This window comes from Dromaius novaehollandiae, chromosome 4, assembly GCF_036370855.1.
Source record: "Dromaius novaehollandiae isolate bDroNov1 chromosome 4, bDroNov1.hap1, whole genome shotgun sequence".
Taxonomy (NCBI): Eukaryota; Metazoa; Chordata; class Aves; order Casuariiformes; family Dromaiidae; genus Dromaius; species Dromaius novaehollandiae.
Genome location: NC_088101.1, coordinates 16330287 through 16343184, shown reverse-complemented (window position 1 = coordinate 16343184; position 12898 = coordinate 16330287). Strand labels below are relative to the sequence as shown.

At 42.2% G+C, this 12898-nt stretch overlaps 1 protein-coding gene across 4 annotated transcripts in view; it reads right to left on the bottom strand.

Moving 5' to 3' along the window:
• The window catches only part of PDLIM5 (PDZ and LIM domain 5), a 124054-nt gene that overhangs the window by 42776 nt on the left and 68380 nt on the right, over positions 1-12898 (bottom strand). For 2 of the 4 annotated variants that reach the window (XM_064510499.1, XM_064510500.1), the window contains 4 exons: positions 11128-11516; positions 5594-5766; positions 3915-3951; positions 1629-1658 (listed from right to left, as the gene is read on the bottom strand). In XM_064510499.1, coding sequence (XP_064366569.1) covers positions 1629-1658; positions 3915-3951; positions 5594-5766; positions 11128-11516 — 629 coding nt within the window. The remainder of the gene's footprint in view (positions 1-1628; positions 1659-3914; positions 3952-5593; positions 5767-11127; positions 11517-12898) is intronic. The other 2 variants (XM_064510501.1, XM_064510502.1) reach the window with 1 other exon arrangement.

Below are 12898 nucleotides of genomic sequence, written 5' to 3'. Positions count from 1 at the left end.
CCTGAAAAGTTGGGATGTTCAGTGGTAAATTACTGATGGGAGAGCAGTTTCTCTTCTGTTGTTTAATAATATCATATCCCGCCTTCCAGCTGCTCATTTAATTTTAAGCTTACTCGTTTATATCAAAAAACCACATCAGAATATTTTTCCAAAGGTTGGATGTATATTGGCAATTGGAGATGAGCTGAGGCATGTTATCCACATCTAAACAGATAAGCAGGCCACTTCGGAATCTCATTTTGGGTATTTCGGAAAGCAATCAGGAAGCCCAGTATTTAACGTCAACAAGTGTCGTGCACTGGGGATACTGGGAGAAGAGATGACACCTTCAGAGCGGGGATACTGGGAGAAGAGATGACATCTTCAGAGCAGTAAGTACACGCGCACTGAAGTCCGCCAACAAAAGTCATGTGAATATGCACGTACTCTGGTATGTAATGCAGGTACCCCCACACAGAGAAATACTACAGATAACCCCATACAGGTAATCCAAATAAACCACTGGCAGCCGGGGACCAGACAGAAGGAGCAGGCTAATGGGAAAAAGAGTTGAAGGGCTACTTCCCGTCATGTTATTCTTCTGAGATATTATCTGAGATGTTACTGTTAAGAGAGAACCTCTGGGATACATATGTAAAAAAATAGTGATTTTTTAGGACTTTGTTACTTCTTTGCAGAGCAGTAATTGTAATATGGCAACTCTGAAAAAGCTGCGTTCTCAACACAGGTCAACTTCACATTCCTGAATGCAGAGATTTGCTTAGCCATCTTGAAAATGTTTTTTGCTTAAATACATGCTATCTTAATATGGGAAATGGAGAGCAACATACCACAAAGCATTTTGGGGAACTAGTGATTCGCTACTGCAAATTCACAGTTAACTAATAGTTTTGGTAGTTTTTCCTTAACTATTACCATTTTCTTAACAGACTCTCTGGCTTTCTAAGCTTACTTTCAATCAAAACAGATATCTATGCTTTGGATTATTTTGGAAGGCTTTTTTTTCATTCCCACTAAAGCAACTCATTCTTCAAAGGGCTAAAAGCTAGTAGGACAGACAAATATAATGGTAAATCACATACCAACATGAAGGCACTTTCACCATCTAGAAACATCTCCAAAATGTAAAAATACTTGAAGGTCACACCATTCTACCCTTAGAAAGAATACTTTACAGATGACAACCTAAGTGATAAGTTTTCATAGTTTTCACTGTATTGATCATCTTAAGCTCCTTTCTCCTTTCCAGTCATAAAAAAGCTCTTTAAACCAGCTAAACAATTTTAACATGCTAGTCTGTATTCTCGCTTTAACACACATTTATTGATTAGATTGTGGTATATCAGTAACTCAGTAACACACTTCATTTTAGTAATGCATGACTCAGTCAACTGAGTTACGTGACAAAAATCAAACTGAACAGCAATTCTCATCCAAGGACCATCTTTAGGGAGATTATTAAAGACAGTATTTTCCCCCACTATCCCTATGGAGTTAAATGTAAAAGGTGTGCAAGAAGTGATATGCTTTGGTCCATCTTTTCGGGTGCAATTTTAATTGTACTGTGTGCTGTGCATTGCTATATGTCCACATCGGTGACTGTTAGTGTTAGATAACTTGGCTATTACCTGAGGTCTCCATTCTCTGTTTGGCTTTCCCTAGAGATAAAATGACAAATACAGTAAGCTACTGCTGTATTGTAAACCAGCTGAAAAGGAAAAAAACAAGCTTAAAATGCTTACAACACAGGTCTCCCCTCCTCTCAATTTTAAAGCTGGAAAATAAAACAAAGCAGTGCCCCAACCACCACCTCCATGTCCACAAAAGTGCTGGCAGTGGACACTGATCTGTCCACGGGACCAATTTCATCTGAGCATTTTATGCAACATGAAATTTAAGCCAATCATGATGACCGGGCTTTTATATGCACTTTACAATTCGCCTTGCAGGTCTGAAACTTTTCAGTGAACGTTACAAGCTGACAGTGAATTTTACTTAGAAAAATTCTTACTCCTATCGTACCCCCAAAGGGTCAAACGTTATCTTGATTCCTGCAATTTTTTGTGTCCATTTCAAAAACACAAAAATATACTACATATTTTTAACACAGTCAGGAACTCTGCTACTCTTGTACAATTCAGGTTGCTTCTGCTGCGCAGCAGGGACACAGTTATTTTTCTCGCTATAATCCGTGGAGTGGTCACAAAACTACAGCTCTTTGCAAGAGAAAACTCTGTTAAGGAGTCAGAGAGACTCAAAAGAAAAAACAGACAGAACTAAGTTAAAAGCAACTTTTATTAAAATACTCTTCAAGCTTCAGAAAGCATAAATTAATGAAAGTGTAGCTACTATAATACATTATTTTACAGGAGAACCATAGGGCCATGAAGCTTTTATGAACACAAGAAATCCTAAGAGCTTCACTCTGAAATAAATAAATACCACCACGTTATCTTACTCTTGTTAGAGGTTATATATCGAAGCCCTCACATGTACACAGCAACGTTCTGCTCATTTTTTTTTTATTATTTTTTTCACAATATGAACAGGTCACTGGTTTAAGCGGCAGGCTCTTTATACTGAACTTGCACTAAGATATTCAATACTGGCAAATTTCTTCTTGCTCAAAAGCAGTCTGTCTTCGTGCACTACTTCATGAAACATTTACAACCACTCTAAAACTGGCCTGCTGAAAAGCTAGTGAATTCGAAGAACATTATCCTGGTAAGTACAATGGTTGGAAATAAGTGTATACAGTCCCTCCTCTTCTCCTTCTCCTGCCCTCAAAGCAAAACACCACCATTTCTTGTCCTTTTGTTCATTGTTTTCTGCTTTCTAACAACCTACAGTAACTCAAACTCAGCAGTGCAAATGACTCCTTTAAGGCAAAAACTAACTGCAACAGCCCTCTCCTCCCCCACTTTGGAAGATTCAGTCACCCAAGTCGTTCCGGGTTAAACATGTATTTTTTGTCAACTAGTGATTAGCACAAAAACATTTTCATCTCATTTTTACACATCAGTAGGAAAGTGTTAGAAAAGTATAGAAAAAGCTAGAATTTCTCTTGTAGTAAGGCTAGTGAAACACATTTTCTTTTTCTTTTTTTGCAAAGCAGTTGGAAAAGAAGGAAGGAAGTAAATGTTTGTAATTTTGCTTTTGCAACGTGGGTAAAATCACTGGACATTAAGAACACGTGCTGAGACTTCATGGTGCCAGTCACGTAATTTTGTGTATTTGGGGCTAAAGACGTGGCTGGGAATCTTTTCCCTGTGGAAAGAAGTGATAGGAGAAAAATAAGAAAGAAAGAAAGTTTGTCTTCGAGCAGTTTCACAAGTGAGCCGAAGCATGCAATTGCCATGCACTACACACATCCCTGCATCGCCTTCCCGTCTTTCAAAAGAGTTGATCCAGTCTTAAGCAAAGTCAGTAGAAAGACTCTCAAGGACTGCAACAACCAGTCGATTTAGCCGCTAGCCAGGCCCCCTTTTTGAACAACACACTTATTCCAAAGCAGTGAGACAACTGACACTTGTTCACCATCTAGAACGGTAATACTTTCCAGTTATATCTTGCAATCTGACCCATGCTTGCAAATCAAAAAATGCCTGGTTAGATGTCGGAAAAGAAAACATGTTGACAAGCTGACCTCATACAGAAAACCAAACCAGTCCAAGTTTATGGAAAAAGCTCAAACTCCTGCACAAACATTAACACTGGACTGCACAGGGATTTAAAAGGCTAGTCTATGAAGAAAACTATCTTGAGTTTTACATGCTGAAATATGAGGCAAAAAACAAGCAACATTTGAAAAACACCCAGACCTTCAACAAATGCACCAAACAGTAATGCATTATCAGGTAAGAATTAAGACATGCAAAGTATTAAAGTAACAAAAATGTAAAACATGAACTCACTTAGTCTTCTTTGCAGCTTCAGTTTCTGGTTCTTTCACTGCAAGGAAACAGAAAATTTTGATTGTCTGAGAAACTAAACAGTACCACTAAATGCTGGCATTCCCCCCTGTACCGAAGCATTCTCCACACTAGGAAATTACAACAAGGCTCGTTAGGACTTCCCAACTCTAAACATGCCCTAATGGAAATTAGATCTGCCTATAAACTTCAAAAGTCCCTTTGCTAGCAGGATCGCTGTAAGGTGGCTCTGCTGGTCTCTGCCCCTTCCCTTGGGCTGCTGTCCACATTGGCACCGGGAAAGGCGTGAGAAGGTGAATTGAGATGACAACGAGTGGAAGTTCAGAGATACGTCTTTTGGAGGAACATCCAGTAGGTTGATATCAGACTATAATCCCTGTGTCCCTATAAGGCCATGCCATGACCCCATCAAGGTGCTGCAGAAATGCAGATGGGATAAAACTGGGACTGGGAATTTATGGAATTTATATTGAGTTTGGCAAGTCTGGCTACAATCATATTCTTTTATTATCTGTCAACATGATTAATTCACTCATACTGTAAGGAAACACTGACATGTTACTTGATGTTCAGGTCTCGTATTTTCCTCTTGAAAGGATTCGTGAAGAAAAGAGTCCCAAGAGAGATTAAACACTCATTAAACAGACTAGTGCAAGGCAAGCCCCACAAAACAATCGGCTAACTGTCTGAATTCAGAAGATTTATCACACCTAGACAATAGTCCTTATTTGGGGAGATTAGCACCGGCTTCTGGAGTAACTCTGCCAGTGAACTCAGAGCTGACTTAATCAACCCTGCTCCCAGGATGGATCCAGTTTCGTCACTGCCTTCTTTTAGCATTAGTTGTGAAAAGCAGAGGAATGAAATAATCACCCATATATTAGCTACCTCAGTCTGAACATGACAGAGTTCAAATGTCCTGATGGCATTTCTGATGGATTTATCCAGCATTCAGACCTCAGCCAATAAATTGTAAGTGACAGCACGATATGAAATCAAAGTTTTTTCCGTACGACAACTGCGAAAGACTTTTTCTGCATCATCAACTCTACTCTTTAGTAATATATAGTCATATCATACCATAAGCAGAGGACGGAGACATTTCCTTGGAATATACTGAGGAGCTACAGGTCTGTGCTTCTGATCAGCAAAATCACTGCATGGCGTAAACCTTTGTATGACCCTCAAGCATTTTCTGCATGCCTGAGAAAGCCTTAGAGTTTTTCTAAGCACTTCCTGGAGTGTTAATTCAGAACAGCAGTGTCCCCACCGTGGTGAGGTGAGGCAGGAGGGGAAAGCAATAACAAGTACGTACTTTCTGCCAACATCTTTGGGAATAGGAATGGCACTTTTAGGCTAACCTAGAATGTATTAATACCCAAATAAGTTGGGAACAATGCCAAGTAATGCTTATGTCCTGAGCCACTCAGCAATTGCAGAAGACGTACAAAAATATTTTCCTATTCCAACATAGTGTTCTGAATCTTTTTGTTCTTTTAAAGAGATCATCAAAATTCTGCCTACTGGATTTATTATCCAAGAGGGAAAAGTTTTAGAGATGCAATTAAATCATTTTATTTTATTTTATTTTCTATTACCCTTTAAAAACACCCATTTGCCCGAGGCCACTACCGTTATTTTGTTAGCATCAGGCTACTCACTACGATCGGTGCCGGTGATTTGGGCAAGGATGCGGAAAGAGCGCGACTGGGTGGTCCCTGTCCGGGGGTGCCAGTCCTCAGTGTCTTCGATCAGCCGCTTCTTGCTGGCATCGCTGTGAGTAGGGGTGTGGTAAAACTCAGTATAGGTATCCACGATGTGCTTCCGCGGCGGACTACGGCAAGAAAGAAAAGGAGAGAGTAGTGAGGACGAGGCTTCACTAGGCAATACCACTGAGTTTAGGGCAGCCACAAAGACACAGACGGACCGGGGCTTTTCGCAACGTTTAAAGGCAGCTTCTGCAGGGAACGCTACGCACATCTGCGCACGGGTTCAGTTCTCTGAACCAAGCGATGATTTGCAATTACTCCAATCAAACTAAAATATTTTCCCTTGCTTCACTACTGGAACTACTCAACAGGAGGAGTCAATTATTAACGAGACATTTACAAATTTAAACATTTACCGTTTGGGTGGGTTTTTCCTTGGAGGGGACAGAATAAGACAGCAAGAGGAACAGTTTTCCCAGCATAAACAGGAATGAGAGAGAAAAAGAAAACAAGAAAAAAGAAGTAAGAAAGGTGAAACAAAAGTGTAGCTAAGCTATTCTATTGAATTAGTTTTGCAAGAAAGCATTGAAATCCAATTAATAGCGATATTCTCATTCTGCTACCATTAACTTCCCATTTTTCCATTTAACTTAATCTTACAGAGAGTTGCATACAGGTATAAGAGGGGGATTTTTTTGCTTGTCTCGATAAAGCAGGGCGGTATATTCAGTTGTGATCGAGTGCCCCGAGCTGAAAGCCCTGGACAAACTGTCCCCTTTGTTCACAAAAGGCAAAGCCCTGGCTGTGTGCAACGTAATAAGGCTGGCATCAGAACCGAGTATTTTGAAAATACAGAGATGTTCCGAAGCACAGCGTGGAGGCATCGAGGCTCCATTCCCTCTCTGAAAGTCAGAGACATGGAGCTGTTATTTCATCTGGAAATTTTCCCCAGAATATTGCACATGCTTTACCAACCCCTGGGCTGGCAAGCTTACAAGAATATAGGATTTTGAAGCTTTGCTTTCAATAACTGATGTAAAAACCCATGTAACAGCACCGATCTGCTTAGAAAAGGGTAACAGAAAACTCATACTAGGTGTCTTATTCCTAAATTCTACACTTATTATCTCAAAGCATTCATCTTAAAGACTCTTTACACATATATTTATTTTTACGTGACTTACAGAAGATTAACTTTGCCAAACTATCTCCAAAAAATTGTTATTCTATTAAAAAAAGAACTTTAAAAGTCGCTTCTATTTTTGTCACTGTTTCCCCACTGTACGTTAAATGTCCAAGGTGTTTCTGGTAAAGAAAGGTGGAACACACCAATGAGAATGATGTAAACTATTAATTTGTCAACAAGTGGGAATTAGGCCTCCTCAGTGGGATGTGTATCACACGAAATTACAGCAAAAGACTGAATTTACTAAAACTGGCAGACGATATTAGTGGCACCTCAAAGTTACCGGCGGAGGGAGGGGTATAGAAACAAAGACAGTGGCATTTCCCGCATGGAGTACAAGCAAGGAACGCAGCCAAAATGAAGTGAAGCAACAGAACAGTTAAGGGAAAAGATAAATTCTGAAAATTAAAGCAATAAAGTTGTAGTTACATGGAAATGTAATCATTTACATGCAATTGACTGTATTTTTGCAATTAACACAGCGATATAAGTAGTCTTCCACATTTGTTGAAAGCGGTATTATAAACAAAATATCCTGCTGACTTCTCCCCTCACTTTCTTTCTCATTACAGATCCTACAGCTTCCTTTTTTAAAGCTAAAAGCCTCCTGGTAATGACTCATGGAGGCAACAAGGTGGTGCCAGAGACAAAGGCAAATTAAATGGGACAGGCTCTCCTGTAACTCAGGCCTGAGGCGAGAGGACAAAAGACACACCAATAAAACCTCAGTCGCATTTATCATCCCCAATACACATAAATAATAACATACAGATGTTACACTTCTTTTTGTTGTTCGAGTTCGATACCAGGTCCTCGAGCCCATACTCCAAACATTTATGTTTTAAAATTGCGTTTCACTAATCTACCGCTTTTCCTACCATAGCTATAGGTGCAGCAAGAATTTATCAATACACACAAACACCACACAAATGTTCTGTGGAATTAAAAATGCTGCAAAACTTAACACAGTGAGAAGCGAGATCACATCATGTCCAGTGCGGACCACAACCATCTACTACACTAAGAAGTTACTAAAAAGAGCTGAAGCTGTTTTGCAAAATTTAAATGTAGAACTCCATAAGAGCTGTAATTTTGCAAAACAATAATACATGCTGGTTATTCCGACAAGAAAAACCATCATAATTCAACTCCAGTGCTGTTGATACTAACTTTGTCACTGTTGTTATCTGCAAGGGAAAAAAAGGTATTTAATGTGTTAATGCATTCTTTGCTTCTTGAAATATTTTAGGATCTTCCAAATCCAAGCTCTGGTAAAGCCATACATCATATAGAGTCAAACTTAAAATTACCAAGAACCTATTAGGGAAAAATTTAGCCCACCCGCCCCGATATTATACTGAGTCAAGTCCGTAGACACCTTACCTCTTTTAAGCAGCAGGCACGTTTTCATGCATGCGTTGGCAAGAAGGTCTTGAAAAAAGCAAAATTGCACATTGCCCAGTGAAGCTAGATTACTTCCTTTTTAAGCCAGGACTAAGCAAGGGAAACATCTTCCTCCCCGTCCTGAAGTGAAGGCAAATCATTCACTATCGACAATAGCCATTGTCAGTATGGATAAGTCTCTCTCTCTCTCTTTTTTTTTTTTCATTCTCAGAACATGTATTTTACCTAACAAAATAGTCTGCAAGAACGATTCACAAGCTGTTAACCTGCAGAAGATAAAGACTGTACTTCACCTTTACCCAAAGAACTACAGGCAGCAAGTTTTGCCCTGGTGTGTCCAACAGCAGCAGTGATTTCTGCACTGCTAAAAACGAGGGGAACAATCAGGTCACTATAGGTATCCTTGTCACCTTGTCACAGATCTCATCTATGCAGCTAAATAAATGCACAATTTCACCTCAACCGGGTAAATTCTCCAGAGTCTAGTGAATGTTTATCATTTAGCAGAGTCTATCAGTGCTTTCTGCTGATAATAATTTTTAACCCAAATGGGTTTTTTTTGGTTTTTTTTGTTTTTTTTTTTAAACCTACTACCTGATAAGCAGACTTCTGCAAAATCCAGGCAGTTGGCTCTGGCTTTAATTAGGAGCAAGCAATCTGAGACTGGGTTAACCACAAAGGAGCAGGTTCAGCTCGTTCAAACTTAAGAAAAAAGTATACATTGCTTAGGGCAAGAGCTGTGCTCTTTAAGTACAACAGCAAAAACGTATCCCTGGCTCTCAGATATTTCCAGAGTACTCCCTGCACGGCGTGTGGCAAATAACGGCTCGAGAAGGTCTTTTGTAAACACAGTGTACAACTCTACTCTAAATAAATTTGCAAAAAGGACAGCGTAACTTCTCTCACTGAATCAGCTCAACACTGTCTTCATGCATAAACAAATTCTTGCTGCAGCAACGGGGATTTGATCAGTGCTTGAAACCAAAGCTGCATATGTTTAGAGATGGGCTTTTGTTTTTCTTTTTTTAAAGAAAAATTAAAACCACAGAAGTGAAATGGAATTTATTTCAGACAGATCCATTATTCCAAATTTCAATATTTTTAATATTTGCTAAGTGTCATCAATTCCACTTTAAATAGGGAGATAGTTAAGTATCATTGTGAAAAGGTACTAAGCAGTTACTTGGGTAGCTGCAGATCAAGATAAACAGGGGGATTTAGAAGGGGGGCTGTTTTTAACTTTCAGGATGACAAGACTAGGATTTAAGTAGTACAGCCCAGGTACAGCCCAAACACACTGTTCTAGGAAAGATGGCAAAATTAAGCACATTCTTACAGCTCCAAAGTTTCTCAAAATTTCCAACACTAGATCTGTAAGGCTGGCAGCAAGACGGGGATTTTTTAACCCGTCAATAGACATGTTCTTCAGCCGGTATTATTTGTTCACTAAGTATAAGGTAGGGCATTTAACAATGCTCAACAAGTTATACCATCCTGATTATTAAACGCTTACTTGATGCCTGCAGCACTTCCTTGCAGGAGGACTTAATTTTGTTGCTACTGTTGACCTTTTTCAGGACTAATTACTGCTTCTGAAAGTCCACACCTTGCACGCTGTTTGCTAAAACAGCGTTCCTGGAGAGGGACAACAGTCTGCCAAGGCATGTTCAACAAGTCTACTAGCATCGAGCTAGTCCTTGGGAAACTCCTGTTTTTATCCCACTTTTACGCAGCGTGGAAGCACGCCATCATCTGTTGTTACCATGGCTAACAGCGTGATATAAAATGCATAAGGACTGCATTATATGAATGCACATACGGAAAACATTTGTACTAAAATATAAGTGAATACATGGATAAATAAGTTTTTGTCTCCAGAAGAAGCCTGATTAAACCCACAAATAGTCTGTTTTGTACGTAAGACGTGGGTGTTTCCCCTTCTGCACGTCTCTTCGTGCAGTCCGATTGGGAGAACATAAGAAAAGATTTGCACTGGGCCTATTCCCCTTATCCCTTTTCCTTTTGTAGGGGAAAATATTAACTGTATTTTATTGAGAAATGGGACATACTAGCCATAGCTAGGTTTTAAGCTCTTAAGGCTCAAGACAAAACCCAGAACTGTCTGGAAAAGCAGAAAGCTGGTCAACGCATGCAACGTGATCTAGAAGGATGATACCTTTGGCATGTCGTTTTGCTTGACTTACAGACTGACTCAGCGCTGCCGGTGCTAGGTGATGCCCTGCAGCTAGCGGAGGGGTCCCTCAGGGCCCTTTTTAGCTGTCCGCATTTAAGTTGAGGGATTTGCATTATAAAACTGCACAAAGAACCTGTTTAAACCTGATCGACCTCCTTCCACACTTCCCCCAATTTCCGCTGTGCCGTCAACTGAGCTAACTCTGCGTTCTGTCCCTTTGGCCCCCCCGGGTAAACCTTCTCCGTGAGTCCTGCCGGCGTCGCGGCGGTTCGTTCACGTCTTATTCCCGGCCACGGCGAATCCGGCTGCTGCTTCTTGACCAAGCGCTCTGCATTTGTGAGTGCCTGCTGCTTTCCGCCACCACGCCGGGGTTCGGGGTACGCAGCGAGACAGAGCCGCAGACATTATCGCTGAGCTTGTTGTAGGGTCCAAAACACCTCGTGACGCAAAGGGTCCCGCAAAAAGCCTTCTGTGGTCTGACGTGATTTAACGGCGAAACTCTGTGGGATTTTGCCCTAAAAGAAATCGCCGCCACCGGTCTCGCTCGACGCGCCAAAGCGACCCTTTTAACGCGTTAACCGCTTCTGCGGGGATCTGCTCCTGCAGAGGAAGCGTCTCACCCCCGCCGTGCTGCGCTCAGCCCTTCAACAAGCCCAGCGGCTCTCCTGCGAGGAGCGCCCACGTCCCCCCGCGGCCACCTACCCATTTGGCAGTTTACTGTCCCCCTGGGTGTCTCTGAGTCCTCGTCGCGGCCCCTCCGCCACCTCCGGGGCCGGGTCGCCGGCCCACGCGGCGGGCTGCCGCGGGACGTTAGCGGCAGCTCTAGCGGCGCCGGGGGCGGGCGCCGGCGGCTCAGCGTTAGCGTTAACATGCAGTCCGGGTGCGGCGCGGGGGGCCGGGGCGGCCGGCGCGGGGGGCGCGGGTGACGGGGTGAAGGCGGAGGACGGTGACGGGATGGAGGTGACTTTGGAGGAAGCGGCCGCCCCGAACGGCCTCGGTGTCTTATTGTAAGCCACGGTGGCCGGGGAAGCGGCTTTGGGTGCGGCGGGAGAGGCAATGGGCACGGGCTTAACTACTTCTTTAGGTTCTCCCTATGGGAAATAAATAAAAAAGAAACACACAAAAACACACCAACCGCATGCACGCTGCTGAGCGGGTATTTCTCTTGGCAGCGGGGGAGATAACCCCAGAGGCTTGAGACAGAGAAAGCAGAGGTCGGCAGAGCAGCAAGCTTTACCAATACCGCAGTAATAAAACTGAAGGAGAAACAAGCCATGCGTTTGCGGAAAGGGTGGGACGATCCAGACATGCACGATAAAGATGAGACCCCAAGATGGTGGCTTCTCTCATCACGTCCAGGAGACACGCGCCACAAAGCGCACTTAAGGCAAACTCTGCTGCAAGACCCACGGGATAATTCACGTGGGAAGTATTAGTAGGTGCTTTTTAAACCCACTTTCCATCTCTCAAACCCAGTGACAGATGCGTTCTCCATACGCGGACAGCACGCACGTGCACCCACACGCAGTATATACTGATCTGTCCGTAGGGCCCGTGTTAAGAGAGAGCAACCAGAGCTCTGCAGCCCATCTACTTGAGGCCAGAGCTTTGGGATGAAGCAGACTTTTCCAGACGTATCCCACTGGTACGACCCAACCACCGTGAGGACAAGGGCTTTCCAGGCAGACAGTGGAAAGGACATCATCTGATCTCATGAGTAGGTGAGTCATAAGCAAATACGTAACTCAGGTACTCAAGTTCAACAAGGGTTATAACTACTGGATAGAAGCAGCAGCGAAAGACTGATTTCCTCTTACATACTTACAACATATTTACAATGCATATATGCTTACAGCAAAACCATACGGGAGAATAAAAATATGGCTATTTTGTTTCTGAAATTATTTTGGGGGTGGAGGTGTGAGAAAGCAACCTTTTACTTCTTTTTCTCTCTCCACAAGAGTCTATTTACAGCAACAGCAGATGAAAAAAATGTTTCCATTCATACCCTCCAGCCTATTCCAGATTATCCTACGAGCTTTTGTTAAAACTTTCTAGCAGGATGATATGTTTTAAGTACAGGGGTGAGGCAGCAGCTGTAAGCAGTACACAGGCAATTCTCACCCCATGAACGTTCAAGTTTGTGGAGTTTCTCCCTACTTTTGGTGACATGCGTTAGAGGGGGAAGCAAGTCCCCCGACTCTTTCTAGCATTTGAAAATATTCATTCATATTAAACCTGTCCAAAAGAGACTTCATATTTACCCCTGTCAGATTGAAACACTCAAAAAAACGCAAATGCGATGTTTTTGCTGGGAGCTTTGCTTTAACGCAGTGGTTCCCAGACCGCAGCCTTTCAGATCAGGATGACGGATTCACAAAAGAGTAATAAACTATACATTATTGATGCCTATGTCAGAGGATTTTCAAGTACAGGTTTGATGACAGGGATGCCCAGTCCTCTGAAAGCACTG